Genomic DNA, 23,194 nt, shown 5'->3' on the forward strand with positions numbered 1-23,194 from the left:
ATGGAAGATTTCTCGATCAATCTCACTTTATCGATGTTATGTTTTGAGTCTTTCAGGTGTTTTGAAAGTTTCGATGTTGGGGCACCTATTAGATTGAAAGAACATATTCGGGTTGCCAAACACAACAATGTCCCAATATCGCCCAGACTTTGTTGCCAGCAATCAACAAAAAATCAACTTTTATTATAAATTTTTGAACGATCTGTGAACAAAAGTGAGTATCTCTCGGTTTGCTGACGTTACGAATAATCCATAGAATCATTGTAATACCCTGTTATACTGAAAATTCATTAGGCAAAATGTAAGAAAAACGACCACGAATACCTAAGTAGTACATGTGACTCAGTATATCAACAGGAATAATCCAATGTGTTTTAGGTTGGAGACTATCTCACAACGTGCAATGTATACCTAAGTGATTTTTCATTTATACATCCCTCGAATAAACGACCCCTCCTGAAGCACGGTTGGCAAAAACCATTTTAAAAAATTCGTATTTGGGGGGGGGGGGTTAAACCCGGTTATTTTGGTTTAAATAATTTGTTCGTGTATTTATATTACATATGGACAGAAATAAGTTTGTTTCGCCTTGATGGTATTATGCAACAACGGGGTTATGCTGGAAGGGGTCACATAATCTTACAGCGGAAGCCAAACCGCTTCTCGGCTTGCATCCGAGAGAAATTGTTCTCCTTTTGGACTTGGAGCAGCAGAATGGAAGTTCCACCCACTTCACTCCAACACCACTAGTATATTCGCGTATTCGGGAATCAGGACCGTCCTGTTTCATTATAAAGTTGGGTGGTCCGGTCAGTAAATTTCTTAAATCCGGAAATTCCCGACTTAGCCACCGAGAAAATCCTGTTTTACTTAACATACAAAGCAATAACGGGAAAATCCCGTTATTGCTTTACATGTAAGATTTTACGGTCAACATATCATAATCAGTGCACTAAAACTGAGGTATTAAATTACAAATTTAGTATGCACATATCATTCAATAAAATTAAAACTGAAAGTCTAGTCCAAGCTAATGTTGGAAGCTACGTAGGCAGTCGATGAATTTTGCCAATTTCTATCAACATATTTAAAACAACCTTGGCTTATTTATAAAACAACAGGCATTCAGCCAAGCAGAAAAATACAATTTAGTTTCGTTTCGTACGTTTAGGCTGAAGATCCTTATGTAATACCGAGGTTATCAAGAAGACTCGCTTAAAGTGGCATCCTAACTACTACTTGGTTTACACTTGAAAGAAGGGTTGTGGTTCGACCGAGAGTTGAACTTGGGACGTCTTGATTAAAAGGTGAAAAGGAGATAAAACTAATGCAGATGGTTTGATATGTGGAAACGTCACCATGAAGTTCACACGGTTTAAAGCAGTTTTCGTTCTTTTTTCTTTTAGTTTAAACCAGTTGTTCTTTTGGAAACACCAGCTGGTTTAAACAAACCAACCGTGTCCTGAAGCGAAAATGAAAATGAATTACTTACCTCAAAACAGTGGAAACATAATCACACTTTAAAAAGTACACTATGCGGCCTTTCGCTAACCACTTCATCAAATAGAGAGGTGACGAAGTAGGGAGACAAGAAATACACTATAAGACCTTTTGCTAATCATTTCATCACATAAAGATGGATGAAAAAGTTGGGAGAAAAGAAAATGAAATGAAATCTTTGAGTTTTACGTCCTACGATTATGCCGGTTAGGCTAAAGGAGACGGTGGTGATGACTAATGAATGAAATGGTGGAATGAAGAAAGTGGGAGAAAACGGGAGAACCCCGAGGAAACCCATGCACACGGTGTTTGTCCACCACAAAGTTCACTTGGCGGGGGCTGGGATCGAACCCGGGACCCCATGCACCAGAGGTGAATGCTCTACCACAGCCACCGCGGCCCCAAGTTGGGAAAAAAGATTTATACTATATAAGATATTTCGCTAATCACTCCATCAAATACAGAGAGAGACAGAAGTGAGGAAAAAAAGAAAAGATCAGACAAAAAAGAAAGTAATGAACCTGATTTTACCTGCACTTACACTGAAACACGACACTTTTGAAAAACTAATCCAACATTCTATGTTACGGTGGCCCAAATAAAAAACGACTGACTGTCGTGAAGTGGTAACAGCGATGGACAGTATATGTTTCAAAGTTCTGGAAACATTTTGGTAGTTCTTTTTTAATGTTGTTGAATGTATGAGTTATTTATGAAAATAAAATGAACATTTTCAGTTTTACGCCCACGGTTATGCCGAGCAGGTTAAAGAAAACGGTGATGATGAGAATGGATGAAATAGTGGAATGAAGAAAGTGGGAGCTAATGGAAGAACCCTCAGAAACCCACGCACACGGTGTTTGTCCACAACAAGTTCACTTGATGAGAACTGGGATCGAACCTGGAACGCCATGCACTAGAAATGAACGCTCTGTCATTGGGCCACCGCGGCCTCGAATGATGTAATTTACAATTATTATTTTAATGAGTTTTAATTGAAGTAAAATAAATTTAAATAACCGAAAACACTATTTCCATGATGAAGGGAGATTTCTTTGCAAGTGAAAGATAAATGCATATGTTTGTTATCCAAAGTTTCTATTGCTGTGATAATGAAAGGCATCGGAAGCAGAGAACGAAATACTATAAAATAATATTTCCATGAAGGTTAAGAGAGTCCGAAAATAATATCTGGTTCCTTCTTCTTGAAGTGAAATACCTTCGTTTCAGAGCTCAATCTATTTTTGTGAAGAAGTCATCTGTCAAAAAATCCTTGATTTTCTCAACTCTCGAAGGAAATGCAATGCCATGTTTCAAGTTTATGATATCAGAAAATGGACTGTAGTAGACTATAATTTAAAAAGTACGGCCACCGATGTTGTAAGTGCTTTCGCTAAATGCTTCATCAGATAGGTTTAAGGGTAGAGAAGTAGCTGTGTATTGTAAGATGCGCGCAATTTTGGAATTTGGTTCGCAAAAATATATGATACAGGCTACTACAATTTCGTTGATCCGGCAAACAAATGATTTTAACATTTAATAATAGAAGATTTCAAACTTAAAGCAATATTTGTTTTCTTATCTTCTTTTAATTATAACCAATCTAAAACTTCCTCACACCTCTATAAAACTAACCGTTGAAGATAGCCGACATCCAATTATTTGGTTTAAATTAAATAAAGGAACTCGCCTATGGTGGACGTTAAATATTTATTCTTATTTATATATATTGCGGGAAAATACGTTCCTTCGTGAGTGAAATGTCGAAAAAACGGAAGCAAATATTAACAAATTCCCGTGACATCACTATGCATACATCTTTCTCTAACGATAAAGTTCACAACATGCAGGTCACCAACTAATATCATGAAGAACACAATACTGGTTCTCAAGAACTTAAAGAAGTGCTAGAGCTCCTTCGTGGCTAAGCAGTTAGCGTACGCACCTTTGGCGTGGGAGAGACGGGTTCGATTCCCGGCGGGAACTCATGTGGTTCGGTTTCTACGTTAATCAGTAGGTCAAGTCTCATATAGCCTCGCTGCTGAAAGGGGCGTTAAACTAAAAGAAAAATCAATCAAAGAAGTATTACTACAAAAGTGAACACAAAACACTATAAATTATTTACATATTTACTTATCACCGAAAACTCACAATAAATGAAACGAACTCATTGAGTTCAACTCTTTGAGTTTATGTTCTTTAGGCTAAGGGAGACGACGATTAAGGCAAATACATGATGATGGAAGAATTAGTGAAATGATAATGTGGAAGAAAACAGGACTACCCTGAGATAACCTTCGGACACGATCTTGTCCACCACAAACTTACTTGGCCAGTGATAGAACAAGGGACCCCATGCACTAGAGGTAAGCGTTCTACCACTGCGCCACCGTGCCCAACATCGAAAACTCACATTACATAAACTAATTATGCTTACATGTCGTATTAATGTCGAGTTGTCACCATATCATATGAATCATATATAATGTTGCTCTTGTGTGACGCCTCTGAGCAAAAAAAGGATAAATGTGAGTACTATTGTCTACAACTGGATACAATTAAAGTTTTGTTATGTTTACATTTTTGAGTTAACAACAAAATGGCAATCTTTGTCTAAAGTGACTTGGTCTACGTGTTCTTAAGTGCTCTTTAGAAGAATATTAGCTGGACAGTTTGTTGTGTTCATTACTTATTGTTTGAATATGGTACGTCTAGTATGTTAAGTGTATTCATTGGCACCTAATAGGTTATTTACAGGAATGGGCAAATCCGGTTTTATAAAACCCGGAAACCGGTTTCTAGAAAAACCGAAACCCGAAAACCGACATTTCGGTTTTCTCCAAAACCGGTTCGGGAACACACAAAACTATTTCTGTGGAAACGAATTCGGTTTCCGGAGAACAACGAAACACTATTCTGGTTAGAAATAGAACAAATTTTGAAAAAAAAAAAAAAAAAAAAAAAAAAACGGAACCAGTTTTGAAGAAAACCGATAACCGAAAGTTTTTTTTTTAATTTTCAAAAATCGGTTTCGTTTTTTCTGAAAACCGAAAAACCGGTTTTTGTGCCCACCATTAGTTATTTATTATTATTAAGACATCTGATCGACGAAGGGACTTATCATTTTCAAAAATAATTCAGAAATAAATATTCATGGAGCAACATACATGAGTGTCTTATTTATCTACTAAACTGTTCTACACTTACTCTGTATTACATTAATTGTTCACTCTTCACAAAACACACTTAAAGTTTGTATTTTCTTCATATACAGCGTGTATCAAAAAGAATCGTCCGGTTTTAAACAATAATATCTATTCTGTCTTTTCAGAGATGTGAGTGAACAACGTACTGTTGGAAAGAGGAACATCTCTAGTTGTACATGGTTTCCGCTAGGTAGCAGCAGTGTGCTTGAGTGAACGACCACTACGGTTCTGGTTAAAATGGCATCTGGACAACAGAAAGCGTTTTTGTGTACTACGATTTGCGGAGTGCAAGTCACTGATAACTGTTCAGCGTGACTCGTACTAAGTATGGTGTGGATCCACCTACTGCACAGAGCATTAGACGATGGCATGAACAATTCCGAACAACAGGTTGTTTATGTAAAGAAAAATCACCGGGACGTCCTCGAGTGCCCGACACAGACGTGGAGCGCGTCCATCAATGTTTTACACGCAGTCCGCAGAAATCCGTTCGTCGTGCAGCTCGACAGCTCAACATGCTCTCGATGTCCGTCTGGTGTTGTGTTGCGTCGTCGTTTACACATGAAACCATACAGAATTCAGCTATTGCAAGCTCTTTGTGAAGGTGACAAAGAACGACGTATGGAGTTTTGTAATTTCATTCTTGGCAAGATTGCAGAGGACGACAGTTTTGTTCAACGCTTAGCGTTTAGTGACGAGGCAACATGCCATTTGAATGGAAACGTGAACCGCCATAATGTGCGAATCTGGGGAACGGAACACCCACATGAAGTTGTACAACATAAGAGGGACTCGTCAAAAGTTAATGTGTTTTGTGCAGTTTCCCGAAAAAAGGTGTACGGTCCATTTTTCTTTGACGAGAACACTGTGACGGGGATAACCTACCTTGATATGCTTGAGTACTATCTTTTCCCACAGTTGTAGACAGATTCGAATGATTTCATCTACCAACAGGATGGGGCACCACCACACTGGCATGGGAAAGTGCGGGGATTTTTAAATCGAACGATTCCATAACGATGGATCAGTCGCACTGGACCAAATGATGCAGCGTTACATTACTGGCCTCCAAGGTCATCTGACCTTACTGTATGTGATTATTTCTTGTGGGGGTTTATAAAAGACTCCGTTTATGTGTCTCCGTTACCAAGCACATTGAATGAACTGCGACATCGCATAACGGCAGCTGTGACAGCTGTAACGGAAGACATGCTAGCTGCAGTTTGGGACGAATTTGAATACCGCATGGACATATGCCGTGCATCTCACGGGGGGCACATTGAACACCTATTAACAGGTGCAATAAAAACTTTTTGAGTTTCACTATCATGCAAAACAAAAACTATTTGTATATGTTTATTAGTTTCAGAAATACAGACTTGCCAAAGTGGATGAATCTTTTTGATACACCCTGTATATTATTATTATAAATAACTACATACTTAAGAAATTTCGTTTGAAATTATATTGAGAGGATGCCTAACTACATTCAACATCAAATCTGTGTAAAAGCAGACGCTTCTGAACTGATACCCAAAACTTTTATATGAAATTTACAACTAACCCTGGCTTAGTAGAAGTGGAACGCTGGTTCAAGAAATTTCGTCTATTCTTGGAGATAGTTTGGTTGTTCCGAGGAAGCGGACATTCTGTTAACATGTGGCTACCAAGGCAGTTGAAACACGTGTTTTTGGGTGGACACATCCTCTTATCTTCATCTTTACCGGATTCTTCCTCTGATTTCTGAAGCAGTGTGTTGCATGTCTGAAAGAAGAACAGTAAATATGTATATCAGGAAATATGACAGAAAGAATAAATATGAAAGTAGAATAAATAAGAACATTTTTTTCTTTAAATAAATCTATAACAAAGTAAATATATTGTACAGCACAAAAGCACCGAATATCATTTATCCACTGAGAGTAGTAGACAAAAAATCAAAGGAACTATTTGTAACAAAATATTTACTAGGGTGAATCAGTAAGTAACGCAAAATTTTTTCACGTCATATTGCACTCATCTGAAACGTCAAAATTAAAAAAAAAAAAAAAAAACTCTGAGATTCGCACTTAATCTGCAGTTGTTTGATCAGATGTACTGCTAGCGATGGAACTACTGACTAAAGATGACAGGTGTGTTACCTGTAAAGAACAGAGCTGTAGTACAGGCAAAAGGACAAAAACCGAGTCAAGTCCACAAGGAAATGGTGTGCATATATGAAGATACACTGTATGGACAATGACAACATCTCAATGTGGTACAAGTTCTTTTGAGAGGGCTGTGTGAATGATATGGATTTGTCACGTGATGACGGTAATTAACAGGATCAACCAAACAGAATGTCATGTCTCTTGAAAAGACAATTCGTAATGACCGACAAAACCATCTCCAAACATTGTCGAACATGCTGAACATTTCGTAGTACCAGCCACCATTTCAATTCCGATGAAGTCAAATCGGTTATACGCAGATGCCTATACTCTGAAAAAACAGACCTCTTGAATTGAGTATTTTCATGTTGCCCACCAACCTATGATTGACGTGAAGAAGAAAAGATACTACGACGTAAGCAATCTGTTAAAAGACCTGGCGGTTATGTTCAAAAGTAGCTTTAATATGAGCCCTTACTTTCTATATACAGGGTGTTTGAAAAAGAAGTCCCTAGTTTTAAGTATAAATTTAACTGGGAAATGAATGAAAACTTACATCAATGAGTACATATCATGAAAGAGAATTCCTTCAAGTTTTGTTTAATGTTGGTAGACTTCAACGTGGGATCCATTTGTGGCTCTGCACACGTCGATACGATATTCCACTTCTCGCCACGTATTTACCAACATTTCAGGTGTAACTATCCCAACCGCCGCGACGATTCTTTCCTGTAAATGATTGATGTCTCTGATCTCCTAATTGTAGACTACGTCTGACCAATGAATTCTTCGGGCTCCGAACACAAGAAACACGGATCTGTTCAATAATATCTTCAGAAGTTCTCGGTCTACCTGGTGATTTTGCTTTTAAAACACTACCGTTTTCCTTGAAAGACTTTAGCCAATGACGGATAGTTTTTGCTGTAGGTGGTTCACCACCATACTGACGTATAAAATTAGGTTGCACTATTATAACTGACTCAGTTTTCACAAGCCAAATAACACACTGCGCTTTCTGTTGCGGAGTACACATTGTTGCTGAGTTGCTCTGCACTGCACGCCTGTCTGGACTGAACTGAGGAACCAGAAAAAAAAAAAAAAAAAAAAAACAGCACTGGTGCCGTCTCAAGGTCAAGCAGACCTGCCAACTGCAGGGGAGAAAAACTTGAAGAGTTGATGAATCAAACACTACAAACTAGAACAGTGTATGTCACTTTGTACAGATTCTAGGACACATTAAAACCGGGGAGTTCATTTTCAAACACCTGTATTCTTCGTGTCTTACATACTAAAATTTCTTTTACATAAATTATTGTGCGTTACTTATTGATCCACCTTGGTACGAAAATAATAATAATTTAAGATATCAATTTTACATTAAAGCTAATTAACGCAAGCACAATCTTGTTCAAAAAAATCCTCGTCACCCAGGTTTTCTTAAAACGTACATTATTCTTGTCCATAGATGGAATTAAGTCACACAAAATAGATTCGTCTCTGATTAATCAAGAATCTTCTTCAAGCAAAAGCATTATTACGTACGTTTCCAAGAATATGATCTTAAAATGACAGATGAGTGGTCAGTATTTTTTAACAAGACTGTGCCTTATTTATTGCCTTTAAAAAAATGAAATGAAATCTTTGTTTTACGTCCCACGCTTATGCCGGTTAGGCTAAAGGAGACGGTGATGATGAGAGATAAGTAAAATGGTGGAATGAAGAAAGTGGGACGAAACAGGAGAACCCCGAGAAAACTCACGAGCACGGTGTTTGTCCACCACAAAGTTCACTTGGCGGGGGCTGGGATCGAACCCGGGACTCCAAGCACCAGAGGTGAACGCTCTACCACTGAGCCACCGCGCCCCCTTATTGCCTTTAAATTAACCACTACAATAATCATTCTTTGTTTTAACACTTTCTCATTTAAAGATTAAATGAAAATGATACATATTGTTTTGCATGATTTTCCATGCTCAACGGTAAAATCCACGCCTTTACGATTTTCCAGAGCGAGATGCCACGCCTTTATGAAGCGCTCGCTAATCTCAATGGGGCTTGAGCTCATAACTTCAATGGAGTTCGAGTCTGGTTGAATAAGCCTGTCTATCTAATGAGAATGGCAACATGTTAGTATTTAACAAAAACATTCAGACGCAGTGCTGCACTTTATTTTACGAGATAAAATAAAGTAATACAGCACCCATTTCCATGGAAAAATACACAGACAAAGAACAAACACAATAATAACCTCCAACCCAAAAACAATTCAATCTGAAACACACACACACACAAAAAAACTAACTTTGCACCAACGAAACAATCTGAATGAGAGCGACACTTTACAATGACAAGAAATAACGAAACCCCACGGAGAGTTCGCACAAACAGCAAGGAAATACGAACAAGAAGAACAGGCACCTAAATCAAAGGAAATACGAATAAGAAGAACAGGCACCTAAATCAAACTGTCTCCACTCAAGACAGAAGAATAAACACAATCACTGAAGCTGCACTGCGGAGAATATACCAACCCCCGATTCAAAACAAAAATTACGAAGACAACAAATTTTTTTTTTTTTTTTTTTACATCAACCTAGGGCTGGACGCCCATCTATTTCACGATGTAAAATGGTAAATCGACTCTTCTTCCTTCCTTCCATGTTTTTTGTAGTAGCTGAGCATTGATAATTAGTAGATGCTAAATATTTAAAAAAAAAAAAAAAAAAAAAAAAAAAAAAACGCACGGCTTTCTTTCATCATCAAATCAAAGTTCCTAAACAAACATCTGTTGGAAAAATCTCTCCTATCTTATTGCATCAACTTCTTGTGCAAGTACGTTGCAAGGTACATATAATTCAAGTAGGAATTATTATTGTGTATATACTTTTCAAAGGTCGTAGAAAAATCCCACTTTTCACATAATGATGAAACTAGTAACATTAGGAATGTTGGTCTCCTGATGAAGGAAAGCTGTTCTGTTTTCTGAAATATTTTGAAGCTACTGATCAAAAGTAGTATGAGCGTAAAGAGTATATATGTCATCGCTAGAAAAAGGCAAACAATAATCTGCTACTGAACAGTGTATTCTGCTATATATATATACAGCACATATATAATATTTAGCGTCTTCATTCGACTGTTTCACTGAAAGGAGAGCATAAGAAAAGAAAAGCATAAAATTGGGAAAAAAAGTTTAAAAAACACTTAGTACCTGTTCATATTTTGGGACGACGAACTTTTTATTTGTAACTGGAGTAGTATCCAACGTAAACAGCATCGGCTCATCTTTTTCTTCTTCCTTCTCACTCTCTGACTTTGTTAACACATCAAGGCGCAGATCACCCTGTTCGTACGTTTCCAATTCAAAAGAATTCTCACAAGCAAGCTTGTGAATGGCGTCGCGTACAATTCTTTTGAATTTCCTGTTTAAAAAAAAATAAAATAAAATCGTTAATGATGATGACTTTTTTTTTTTCATATATATACATATAGTCTCTTGATTTTGAGAGATTTTCAAGAGAAAATTTACAAAACATATATCATCCCTGTCTTCATCATCCAAAAGATGATGACCCTGCTAAAATCTTAAATAAAAAATGTTGAGCACAAAATGTTTTAGTTAATTCTCTCATGCTCGTTGTTGGGGAATCTTGAGTTTTTGATACTGTGCAAACAGAAAATATACATTTTTTTTTTTTTAAATAAATGAAGAAGGTATTTACTAGTAAGAATAAGTGTTTTCGTGGTTGTTCACCTACGTATTGGTGCATGTTTAGGGTTGCTATTAAACCCTCAGGTTGATGCGTAAGGAATAAAACATTTCTGGAAGACTGATAGAAGGTTTTAATTCGATTCTCAGTACCAATCCTGCCCCAGTATTTTACCTGCATATGCTTGTACTTCTGTTAAAGTTTAGTATACCTCAGCACTATTTTTATATTAACAAAAAATGTTAGAAGATGGCGCACTACAACTAGACTACCTTTAAAGGTTCGCCGGTCATTTCCTATGCGTGTGTTAACTGATTTAAACTCTGTTGAAGTAAAGTGTTTCAGGTTACAAGTCGAAGTAGTGGATCGGATTACAAACCTCATTTTGACAGACTTCTCTATTACACCTAACTGCACTATCGAATGTACAAAAATATTAACTTCTGTAACTGGAAAGATTATTTCCATTGGAGACAGTAAATAGCTAACTTTTAAAAATAAAATGTATTCTTTGTCTCAGAACATCAATTTGAATTTTACACGTAGCAATAATAGAGATTAACTTCAGAGTGTGGGTTGCGTCCTCGCCAGTTCGCAGAAAAGATTTTTCTGCGTTATTGTACTATAGTTCCATACCTACAGGTATAAAAATGCACACAACTATTTAAAAATTAAATACGATTTAATGTGATATGGAGATAAATGTCCTATGATTAATCATTACGGGGCCGAGGTGACTCCGGAATAGAGAGTTCATTTCTGGTGCTTGGGGTCTTTTGTTGGATCCCAGCTAGCGCCAAGAAAGCTTTGTGAGGGATAAACACAGTGTGCATGAGTCTTCTCTGGGTCCTCCCGTTTCCTCCCACTTTTTTCACTCCACTCTTTCATCATTCTCGTCATCTCTATGTTCTTTAGCCTACACAGCAAAACTGCAGGATGCAAAACTAAAATACGTATTTCATTCCATTAATCAATTAATTTAGGTCAGTTGTTATTCACCAAAACGATTTAAAAATAAATAAATACATAAATAAAAGTCAGACACTCACTTGTAACTGCGACTATACATCAAATGTGTATTAAGTTCCATCGTACTTTACAATCACTAATTTACCTAATAATACTACAGCTTCTGGTCGGTGGACAAAAGTTGATCTCATAATTAGTCTGTAAAAGTTTAGGTTAAAACATTAAAAAAAAAAAAAAAAAAAAAATCTTCTTTAAATACTACTAAACAAACTTCTATACTTATTTTCCTGTTTAATAATAACAAAAATATGTTTTATTTCACCTAAAAATATGAATTTCCATATGCTGACTATTTGAACCAATTTTATGAATATTGGTAATTTACCAAGTGTGGAAGATTGGGTTTTAAAATATCCACTTAATCCAATATGCTCGAGAAATTAAACTACCGCTTAAAACTCTCAGGAAATTTGTCTGATTCGTGTTTAGTGCCCTTTTCTCAGCATCGAGGCGGTACGAGACACTGATTTACAGCTTAATGTGAGGTCCAAGCTATGCATAACTTTTTACAAAGTATCGAACCCAGGCATCTCCGCAACAACGGCGAAAACGCTAGAGATCTATCCGCAAGAAAGCCTCTCTTAAGAAGTGTATGGCTGTAAATTTAATGAGATTTCATGCCTGTGGGTGTTCTGAAGTCATGTCATGCTGTAGGCACCATGTTCGTCTTGTTCACATACTTCACATACCAGGAACGCCCCCTTTGTGTATAACTTTATACAATCTTGGTTTTTAGGTAACTGTAAGATGACGCCCCCATCTGGGACAAGTCTGTATGACCCACGAGCAGGCTTCACTTTTCCATGACTTTGAACACAGAGGTGCGAATGATGGCAGCATCATGTTCTGACCACCTGCAGCACCTAAATTTCAACAGTTACTATTTGGCAGTGGCTAAGAGTAGCGAGAGATGCGAAATCAAGCCGCCACCCGATTGGTAGATAGGCTGCCAATAAGACACATCAGTTTTATTGTCACAGACTACATTAAACTCGTTTATTAAGCACTCAACCATGCGGTTACGCTATGAGTTATGATTAACATATTACGAGATGTATGCGAGAGGTATTGTAGTAATAGCAATAACTAACTTTTTTCTTTTTAATTTAGATATTGATAACTTTTACACCAATATTTATGAATATTTTCTTTATAGTAAAATGAAGGAACCGAGTTTTGGAGAATGATCTTAATGCGTGTAAGTTATGTTTATTTGTATTTGTTGAATTACTTGAAGAACCGTATTCATTGACAAATATGAAGTGAGTACATACCTTAGACTTATTGGTATTTGTAACATAAATCTTGTAGATTACAATTTGGTATTTTTAAAGATAGTTCTAATGCTTAGGTTGGTTCCTAGGTCGGACACTGCATCGTCTTCTTTTTACAATCGTATAAGGTCGCAATGCCACGACTTTGGGAATCCAAGTTGTTTTGTTTTATGACTAATCCTAAGGTCATTTACTTACAGTATTCGAGATGAAATAGTAGGTACACCCAAGTTCAAAATTATTGTCGCATGTCTATAAATGTGTTGTTGTAGGAATATAATTTGATAACGAATTCGCTCAGTATTTCTTATAATGTTAGTATGCGTATAATCGGCAAAGATCTATGTGGCAAATTTCATGTCAAAAGAGCAGTAAATAAGAACAATAAAACGAAAATAAAACTTTCTTGTCCATTTAGCAACATTTTGTTTTACTCATTCTAATTTTCATATTTATAATTCTTTCCCTATGAAATTTATTACAAATATACATTTCCCGATTATACACTTATTATCAGTATTAAAAGTATCCTGCAAAATCATTACCAAATTATATTCTTACAAGAAGAAAGTTATAGATACGCGACAATCATTTTGGACATGAGTGTACGTGTATTTACAGCAAAATACTTCTATCATCATGTTTTTCAATGCATTAATTTACAGTATTACGTTGTGCAAGGTAGTTGACTTCAGTACGTGGAAACAAATTCAAAGACAGAATTACAAAGCAGTTTTTACAGATAAAGAATTTTTAAGTTAATTATAAACGAATTTTGAAATATTAAGTTTTTTTGTTTGTTTGTTTTTTTTTTTTTCCTATTCTTTGCAAGTTATTTTATACAAATACCTACCGTCGCTAACGCAACTGCTCCAGTGGACGCATCCTTTCAGTCTTCGCCTTGCTCTAACGCGAACTAGATGCAATGCTAGTTTATAATAACCAGCTAGGACAGATTGGAGAATGTTTCTCCCATTCTAGATGCAACAGCACACCGGTGTTAGTTTCTACAGCGGAATTTACAGCTGGTATTATTGTAAATTCAAGCCAGCTCTTCAGCTTTTCCTATTGGCAAGTTCCCAATTTTACTATATACACTTTCAAGACGAATTTTTTGCCTAACACGCAGTGGAGTTTGTTAGAACGAAGGTACGCAAGTACACAGCGTGTCATCTGAAGTCTGCGATTTAAAATGACTTCGGCAAATTTCACATAAGATGAGACTGAGATTTTGACTGAGACTAAGCCTTCCAAAATTTCGAAAATTTGCAAGTAAGTTATATTGCATTAGACAGAAAGTGTATTTCCTAAGGACGTAATTTATACATAAAACATACGTAAAGTACGTAATACAAGCCTTCCAGCATAACATTGAAACAATATAGGCCAATTTGGTTCATAAAACAGGACAGTTTGGTTTATGCAATAGAATATTATGTTCTGAAGCAAGAAAAAAAATATATAAATGTATCTTTAAAAAAGGACACCTTTCATCCCAATGGGCAACTGGAAATAAGATTTAAATTAATATAAAATAAGAAATAGAAATAGTTAACTCTTATTTATAGGATTATTATGGCATTTAACACTTTCTACATGTCGTTACACACACAATTTTGAATAATACGTAAATTTAAAAATGCACGCAAAAATATAAATTATTTCCCTTTTATATCTTTCTAATGAAAAAAATAAGATTGATAACTTATTTCTCCGTAATGAAATATTTGAATTCAGTTAAACATTGAATTATTTGATCAACTGAAATAAATAATGTAACAGCATTTCATTCATCACAGCTCTGCAAATTTTATATACACTGCTAATAACTGTTATACAACATAAATTTCAGGGCATTTCCAGTTCATAAATAATCTCGACATTTCCCGGACTTTCACAATTTTTCTGCTTTCCATGACTTTTCCAGGGTGTTCCCACGACACACTTTTATTTTCAGTTTTTTCAGGACGCGTCGGAATCCTGCATATTATTATGTACAGCAATAGTGGAAGTCGTTGGGATAGGTTCGTGAATACCAACACACCTCAATGCCTAGCCAATACTACTGCACACACTGCTAAAAGAAAATGCTAACATAGCTTGCGTTATAAGAAACTGGAGCATGGCAAGGTCCTCAGCTAAGCTTCACTGGGGAAGAACAAACACATAGGAAACAAAATAATAATAATAATAATAATAATAATAATAATAATAATAATAAGAAGAAGAAGAAGAAGAAGAAGAAGAAGAATGGAACAGCAGTATAGGGAAAGGCAAATTAAAAAAAAATAATAGTGAGGATTAGTGACTAGACCCTTAGAAAAAAATGCAGAGACACATTAAGCATATTGCTAATAAGGAGCAATTTAAATCATCACTAGAACTGCCCTTGGCATGTACTTTTAATAATTCAATCACTGCAAAATATAGGAAATAAAGGAAAAGATTAAAATATGGTCGTATATAGCACAAATATAGACAAATTTCCAAAATAAAGGAAAAAATAGGAAAATAGGACAACTAGGAGCCCTGGCAACAGTGAAAAATAGAAAAATAATGAATACTTAGTACAGGGTGTCTACTAAAATTCCAAAATGAAATTTCGTTACTTTTTAATGATCTTTTCTTTTCCAAACCATAAAGTTTCATAACATTCAAAAACTAATAACAGTACTTATATTCTTTAACATTTATCTTATCTCTACTTTCAAAGGCTGTTCCCTGGAGCGGTTAAAACTTTGTCTTTTCTCACAGTTGAATAAACTGGTTAAATGCGTAGGTGGTTTCGGCGATGCGATGCGATTTGCATCGCCATTGCTCAATGATGCCAGCTGAAGAACAATCTCAAGAGCGAATTAGGCCGAATTTTCATGCATGCGATAGAAGTGTGCTTTTCTTGCGATTCGATAGCATCTAAAGCCGACCACAGACATTTTTGGCGGTGAATTTTGACGTATTATAGAACAATTTTTTCCAGTCTCTACTTATATTTGTACAGATAAAAAAAAAAAAAAAAAAGAGCTACCAAAAGCTAAATTTCGTGACTCTTTCTTGACCTTTCATGACAGTTTTCTGATTTCGTGACCGATAGACAGCCTGTAGTAGATATAATATTTTATGATAATTTACCTCATTAACTTCGAAAATGCTATTTATCTTAAAGTATGCGAAGTGCAAGGCAGTATTGAAAATCAGCGTAAAATATGAGTAGTTGTGAGAATTTATGGCACTAGCCAGAAAATGTGTTGAGGAAGTGATTGTTTGCCGTGGTACTGTAAAATAGGAGGCGGATCAAGAAATGGTAGAACAAAAGATTACTCCATCATTTTGGTGGAATAAATACCACAGCAAGTGCGGGAAAAACGCATAGAAATATAAGACAAGTTAGATAATATGTGTGTACTGAAATAAGGAAACTGCACCAAATGTACTGGAGTATTGTAATTAAAACTGACTGTAACTAGCCTACCTCAAAGTCTCTGTCGCCCTAACTCTCTTTGTTACACGTTCAGACACCTACACACTCCCGGTAAGTCACAGAGGGAATTTCCTCGACTGCAAGCAGTTTTATAAAAGTCGATAATGTGCTCTTCGCAATTTTGATTAAATATTGCATAAAATTCACTATATTCATAATTACTACGCTTTTGCTATCCTAAAGTAAATTTGCAGCAAGAAATGGAACGTCGTATATGAAAAAATGAAATGAAATCTGAATTTTACGTCCCACGATTATGCCGGTTAGGCTAAAGGAGACGGAGATGATGAGAAATGAATGAAATGGTGGAATGAAGAAAGTGGGAGGAAACGGGAGAACCCCGAGGACACCCACGCACACGGTGTTTGCCCACCACAAAGTTCACTTGGCGCGAGCTGTCGTATATGAGAGTAAACTACAAAATTTGAAAGCACCAAGAGTTAATTTCATCCAAAAGGGAGAGTATACGTACTCATCTTGCACTGACAGCCTTATTATTTATCTGTACCGATGTTAGGATGTGTATACTGTATGCAGGTATTTTTTATGTAAATATCAAAACGTGACGTTTACGTGTTAATGTTATTACTAAATAATAATTAGATACATGAAGTCTGTATAAATAAAACTTTTCAGACTCTATGTGATACGTTTTCACTTTGATAATTTCATTCGATTCTTCGATTTGATTCTTTTGGTTTCGGTTTTCAGAACTACCTGTTCTACTAGGTTCGTTATTTTTAGAACTGTGGATGTGCAGTCATGTAGTGTCACACTACAGTTCCTCCTCAACTGTATGCGGGTGGAGATATGTGTATGATTCTGTTCTTCACGTTGTCTCGGTTTATTGCTACTGATGCTTTTCGCACGTGTTGCTTGCTGCTGTGTTACTGTATTTTCCTAGTGGCACATGTTTAATGGGGTGAATTTACTTTCAATTTATATAGGTTGTGAACGTAAGTGTGTAACAATGAAGTACATTGTTATAGATTTTCTTTCACTTCGCTTTTTTATTACAATTCAACACATGTTGCAGTGTATGAGATGTGTAAAAGTAACTATGTACAGTACGAGGTGGTCATGTCAGAGTGAACTATGTATGCTATAATCGGAAATGGTTACCATTCTTAAAGCTACTATTCGTTAGGAATGGAAGCTGCATCAATAAACATAGATTGCAAATACGGGAAATTAATATATTATATGTTAGTCTCTTGTGTGCAAATTATGATTGTTCTTGTGTGACATTTTTCACGAGTGCTCATTCAGTGCTTCATGCTGCCGAACTATATTCATCAAATCAAAATTTTCAGATATTTATTTCATTGGATTGAAGTTTAGTGTCCCGTTCAGCTGCGAGGCTCATGAGAAGTGGGCCTACAACTTAAAGTGGGATCCAAAACGCAAGACCTTTCGTCGGGAATCTAACCCGGATCTCCCACACCAAAGGCGGTATTTATTTCATTTTTCTAAATTATTTCGTGATGCTAATTGATGGCGGAAGAGTGGGTTGAATGGTTTGTCTCCAAGTATACAATAGGTTCTAAAATTCGATGCCCAAACTCCAACAAAGAAAAGAACGAAGTTCAGGAAGAGAAAGAACGAAGTTCTAATACACATGGGTAAAAAACGTCTCCTTTCATAGTTACAAGCTGACGAAAATAAATAAATAAATTTTAAAGCTACATAGCTCCAGAGCTACGGGATCTATCCTAAGGAATTACACTGGAACTATTTAGTATACGCTTTATCTAAATATCCCTATTTCACAATCCTTGGGTACTAGTGCAACGAATTATATACAAATCCTTTAACATCCCACGATTATGCCCGTTAGGGTAAGGGAAACGAACGAATTATATGGAGAAAGTTTGTGTACTGGAAAACACTTTCAAGTATTAATTAAGGATAAAGGGGAAAAAAAAGAAATCTTTCGAGTTTTACGTCCCACTATTATGCCGGTTAGACTAAACGAGACGGTGATGATGAGTAATGGATGAAATAGTGGAATGAAGAAAGTGGGAGGAAACGGGAGAACCCCGAGAAAACCCACGCACACGGTGTTTGTCTACCACAACTTTCACTTGGCGGGGCTGCGATCGAACCCGGGACCCCAAGCACCAGAGGTGAACGCTCTACCACTGAGCCACCGCGGCCCCTAAGGATAAAGGAGTATATTTAAGTAAATGTCATTTAAAAATCGTTTTATTTCTATGTTATTAATCAAAAATTACAAATACCACTGTGAAAGAAGGCGGTTTCCGATCTATATTGTAATTGGAAGATTATAATCTTTTATTCCTGTTGTACTTTTTATTTCAAATTTAATATCGTGTCAAAAATAAATAAATAAATAAAAAGATTACTACACATGATTTCATGTTAAAAATTCATCGTAAAATGTTAAAAATTATTATATAATATCTGCCGTGAATTTACTTTATGCGCTGAAGACAGTTTAACTTATACACCGGTAATGAACTTCCTCATTATGTAAATCCTGCATTGACAGATTTCTATTGTCTAAACCAAATTCCAATTTGTATGTGAAGACAAGTTTCTGGTCAATTTTTCGAGCGCGTGGCTCTACGTGATAACCACGGGCAATTTAAGAAACAACTTCAGCAAAAGTAATAGTATAAAACCTTAAAGTACTTCTAAAATGGTATGTGTGTAGCCAGATTTCTACATCGTGTCCTATCTTTCTGGCGTCCTGAAACTGAAATGATCTTAACTTCAAACTCCGAACATTTTCCACAACATCTGTAAAAGTTCATACAAGTAACAGCTTATATCAAGCAGTCATCTCTGTAGACTTATACTAAACTCAAATACTTGTGCTGAGATTGTGCTCTAAGCAACCAAGTTTTAAGATACTCGCATCAATTGGACATAAGCAAGTACGATATGTGCCTAATTGAGATCTGTCAACACCCCTGCATGTCACACCACATAAACACTTCACAGATTATAAAATAAACAATCAGGATCATGAAATTAATTAACATATTGAGGCTTGTATCTTTTATTTACGCCTAAAATTATCATGTTTTAATTGATGTCATAAAGCTTTATTATCAAGAGTATAGCCTAGTAAAAAGTTTGGTTTAGTTTAGGTACCTAAAAACCTCTCGCAACGCACCTCAAATAAGATTCCATATATATATACCAAAAGCATAACCACAACAGGCCTATTTATAACTTTTTTCAAGCATTATTTAGTTTCTCCCCAAAATTACTTGGTAGTGCTTAGGGTTGATAACTTGTAACTGTGATGGGTATAAATATAGTGTGGACGTATGGCATAAAAGCTACAGCGTATAAAATTGTGCAAGAATCAACTTGTGCTAGGTGGCAACTAAAAAGCTCGAACGCTGAGTCAGGACAGGAGTGGAGCAGGAGGGCCCAACCGTTAGCGAACGGATGTGGTTCGTAGGGAACAGGCGCGTCAGTGACGGTGGGTATACGCATAAACTGGGTGGTTTAGAACGGCTAACTAAAAGTTACTGTACAGGCTCTGGAGCCGTCGATGGATTTGGGGAAGACACTAAATGCCATCTGGTTTTATTATTATTACTTTAATATAAAAAGCACCTACCGGAGTTTAGACATTGAATTTTTTAACATACTGTAGAGTTTTATGAGCTGTTTGTACTGTACATTAATTTTAATTGTAAGTATTTCATAATTGTACTTTGGGGGGTTAGGAAAGGCTTCGCAATTATGTGTATAGTATTATGTGAATTCGATTTTTAATCCAATGCCTTTCACAGTTTCATGTGATATATATTTTTAATCATTGCCTTTTATGCGTCTTTCCACTTAGAGTCTCATGCCTTGATAACAATTGTATCAGTTAGAAAATGTGGTAGATCTTGCTGTAGCTTTTTCCATTACTTTATACAATGCATATTTCAAGTTTTGATAAATTTACAACTGTGTTACAACAGGACAATGGAACAATGTTTAGCAGAAGCGATCCAGCTATTTCTTTCTTTCTTTCTTTTCAAGCTACGATATCGCTAGTTTCTGTACATATTAGGTTAATTTAGGTTAGATTATTTTACTGTTGGAGACCAGCATCATTTTCGAAAAAAAAAAAAAAACACACACAATTTCGCTTATTTCTATTATTATTAGGTTAGTTCAAGTTAATTTAGTTTAGGCTAGGTTAGATTTGGTTTGGTTATGTTAGGTCTACGTACCTGCATCTTCAATTTCTCCTGTACATTTCATATTCTTACATACTGATGGGCCCCTTCTGCTAAACGTTTACCCTACCATGATTTCTAACCGATTCGATTTCTAAGGCAAAGGTTCCGGATGATATTTAAGGAACTGTTCCAACGAACCAGTTCGTTAGGAATAGATTCATTAAGTGAAATAACAAAAGTAAACACTTGCCCTCTATACATGTGAATTAAAAGATTTATCGCATGAACTTTCTAAATCTTAGCACCCAAATTATTAATCTGTGGTGTTTTAGGTGTTTACCTGGGGCAAGGTTGATCCCCTTAAAACCTTACTTATCCTACTCCGAAATTATATTAAACTAAATTAACGTAAATATAGCAGAATTTCAATTTGACATGAAATTACTTACCGAGCCACCTCCAAGTCTTTAAATAGGATTTTAAAGTCTGGCTGTCCACTGTCACTTTTACCGGTACAAACGGTACTGCAAACACACTTTGAGCGAAATCTCTCTAATTCTTCCTTTAATCTCATGTTTTCTGCGCTTAAAAGTTCTTCTTTCGCATTTGTGCTGTTTATACATACACTAACTTCACTAATAGCATTATTAACTTGTACAGTTCCCTGGTGTTCGTTAAGTTTACAGTTCGCGGATTGCGGTGACGAAACAACACTACCCCTCTGATCTTTGCGACCCGACGAACTATCGGTATCCGAACTCGTCGAGTCTGTCAAACTCCCATTTTTTGTATCTATATGTCTAGTTTCACTAGGTTCTGTACAAAATTCAAATAATAATGTTGGATCATCCATGCACTCCGGAACATTGGTTTCTGCCATGTTCATAAGTAAACACTTGCTTTAATATTCACTAAAATATTACTTCCTTTTCAAACATATTTATTTTAACATTTTGTACAGAATCAAATAAATAATTGTCAAATTAAATAAACATAATTCATTATTATGCGTTATTAAGCGCTACCATAAAATTTATTTCAGATAACTCTTACCATTCTGATGCTGTGATATCACCAAACATAACAACTGAAGTGCGAAATGCTGTACATAGTACCAAAACTGGGAGCAGGAAAATATGGTGTAGTCAATCCCGGTGTAGAAAAATTTGGTGTAACAAAAATCGATGCACGGAAAATTGGTTGTAGAGAATGCTAGGTGTAAAGAAAGATTCGGTGTAGTAGACCGTAGGACATGGGCGGCGATTAGGGTGGCAGTTGCCCCCCACTTTTTTGAAGTGACGACCAATTTATATAGTTTCATTTGGAAATGTAAACAGGGTGTCCACACAATTTGGAGAATAGATCTCTGATTTTTCCCTGACTTTCCATGACGAAAGTTCCAGATTTCCCTTACCCCTGAATAACTTAAAAATATAGAAGAAAAAAAGAAACCCCAGCCTCCACACTCCCCATAGTTGGCCTTGTTCTCTTCCGCTTCTGTTTCTTTCTTTTTTCAATTTTTTTCCAAAGGAATGTAAATTTACAAACATGTCCATTACTCCGATAGTGATTAGGCCTACATATTACACAAAATGTAAAGTTACAAACGAAAGTGTCCAGTATACAGAGTACTTAAGACATGAAAAAAAATATACATTATATGCTTACACATTGTAATACCAATTACACAGCATTATAATATTGCCTATAGTAATAAACAGTTCATACATGATTTTACTGATTATTAAAAAAGACGCACACACATATTATGTCACACACACTTACTTTTGCTGGTGCAGTTGTTAAATGCAACCCATTTAGATATTTTCCCCACCCTTTCTCGCATAGATTTCTTCTCATTGATCTGAATATCCTTCTTGTTGTTTCTGCAGTTTAATTTTCTTCTCTTCTTCCTCCAGCTCCTTTAGTTGTTGCTGAATCTTCCGTTTCTCTCTCCTCTTCTCGTCTCCAGCATTTATTTCTCTTTTCTTCTCCAAATACACCTGATATTGTTTCATTGAACTTCTCACTGAATTTATCATACCTCTTGTGAGCGTGTGTCCTCCCTCACTCCCATTCCATTTGTTTAAATTACCCAGTCAGCCTCATCTGAAGTGGAATATGCACAATACGTTGGCGCAAACCTTATATAATGGTGCTGTCTTCCTTAACATGTTGGCAACGCTTTACTGTGATGATATGCCTTACGTGATCAGGAAACAAAGGAATGTGAAGTAGCTATAATGTTTTAAAAAGGTAGTTTTGTGAAATTTACTGTCATCGACATTTATTTCTATTGTTTTTGGTATTTGGATTACTTTAATTAAATGGTAAATAAGTATAAAACTTAATAGTATATATATTACCTACCAATGAATGTTTTCTAATAATATTTTAACACTACTCACTGTCATTAATGGCATAGGAAGACGAACACTTTGTATCGAAGGTGCGAAAGGTTGGCATTGCGAAGCCATTGTTAGATACAGGAACGAATGTGTAGAACGACGGTGAAGAAAATATGTGATTAAATAAGCAATCGCCCACAGTGTTGTAAAACTAACTATATAAATGTTTTTAATGGTTAACGCAGTCTCATGACGTGAATGTTAAGGTGAAAGATAGTGAGTATAAACCAAAATAATACAACTTACGTAAAAATCAAGTGAGTGCACATCGTGAAAATCTATTGC

At 35.9% G+C, this 23,194-nt stretch overlaps 1 protein-coding gene across 2 annotated transcripts in view; it reads right to left on the reverse strand.

The window, feature by feature from the left end:
* The window catches only part of LOC145694509 (zinc finger CCHC domain-containing protein 8 homolog), a 41,687-nt gene extending 19,928 nt beyond the window's left edge, over window positions 1–21,759 (reverse strand). The window contains exons 1-3 of one of the 2 annotated variants that reach the window (XM_081770817.1): window positions 20,951–21,759; window positions 10,068–10,278; window positions 6,271–6,470 (exon numbers count right to left, since the gene is read on the reverse strand). In XM_081770817.1, the coding sequence (XP_081626943.1) occupies window positions 6,271–6,470; window positions 10,068–10,278; window positions 20,951–21,387 (848 nt within the window). In that variant the 5' untranslated portion in view covers window positions 21,388–21,759. The remainder of the gene's footprint in view (window positions 1–6,270; window positions 6,471–10,067; window positions 10,279–20,950) is intronic. The other variant, XM_081770818.1, reaches the window with a different exon arrangement.
* Window positions 21,760–23,194: the final 1,435 nt, after the last annotated feature.

This window comes from Thermobia domestica, chromosome 9 (genome assembly GCF_964235325.1).
Source record: "Thermobia domestica chromosome 9, izTheDome1.hap1.1, whole genome shotgun sequence".
NCBI lineage: Eukaryota > Metazoa > Arthropoda > Insecta > Zygentoma > Lepismatidae > Thermobia > Thermobia domestica.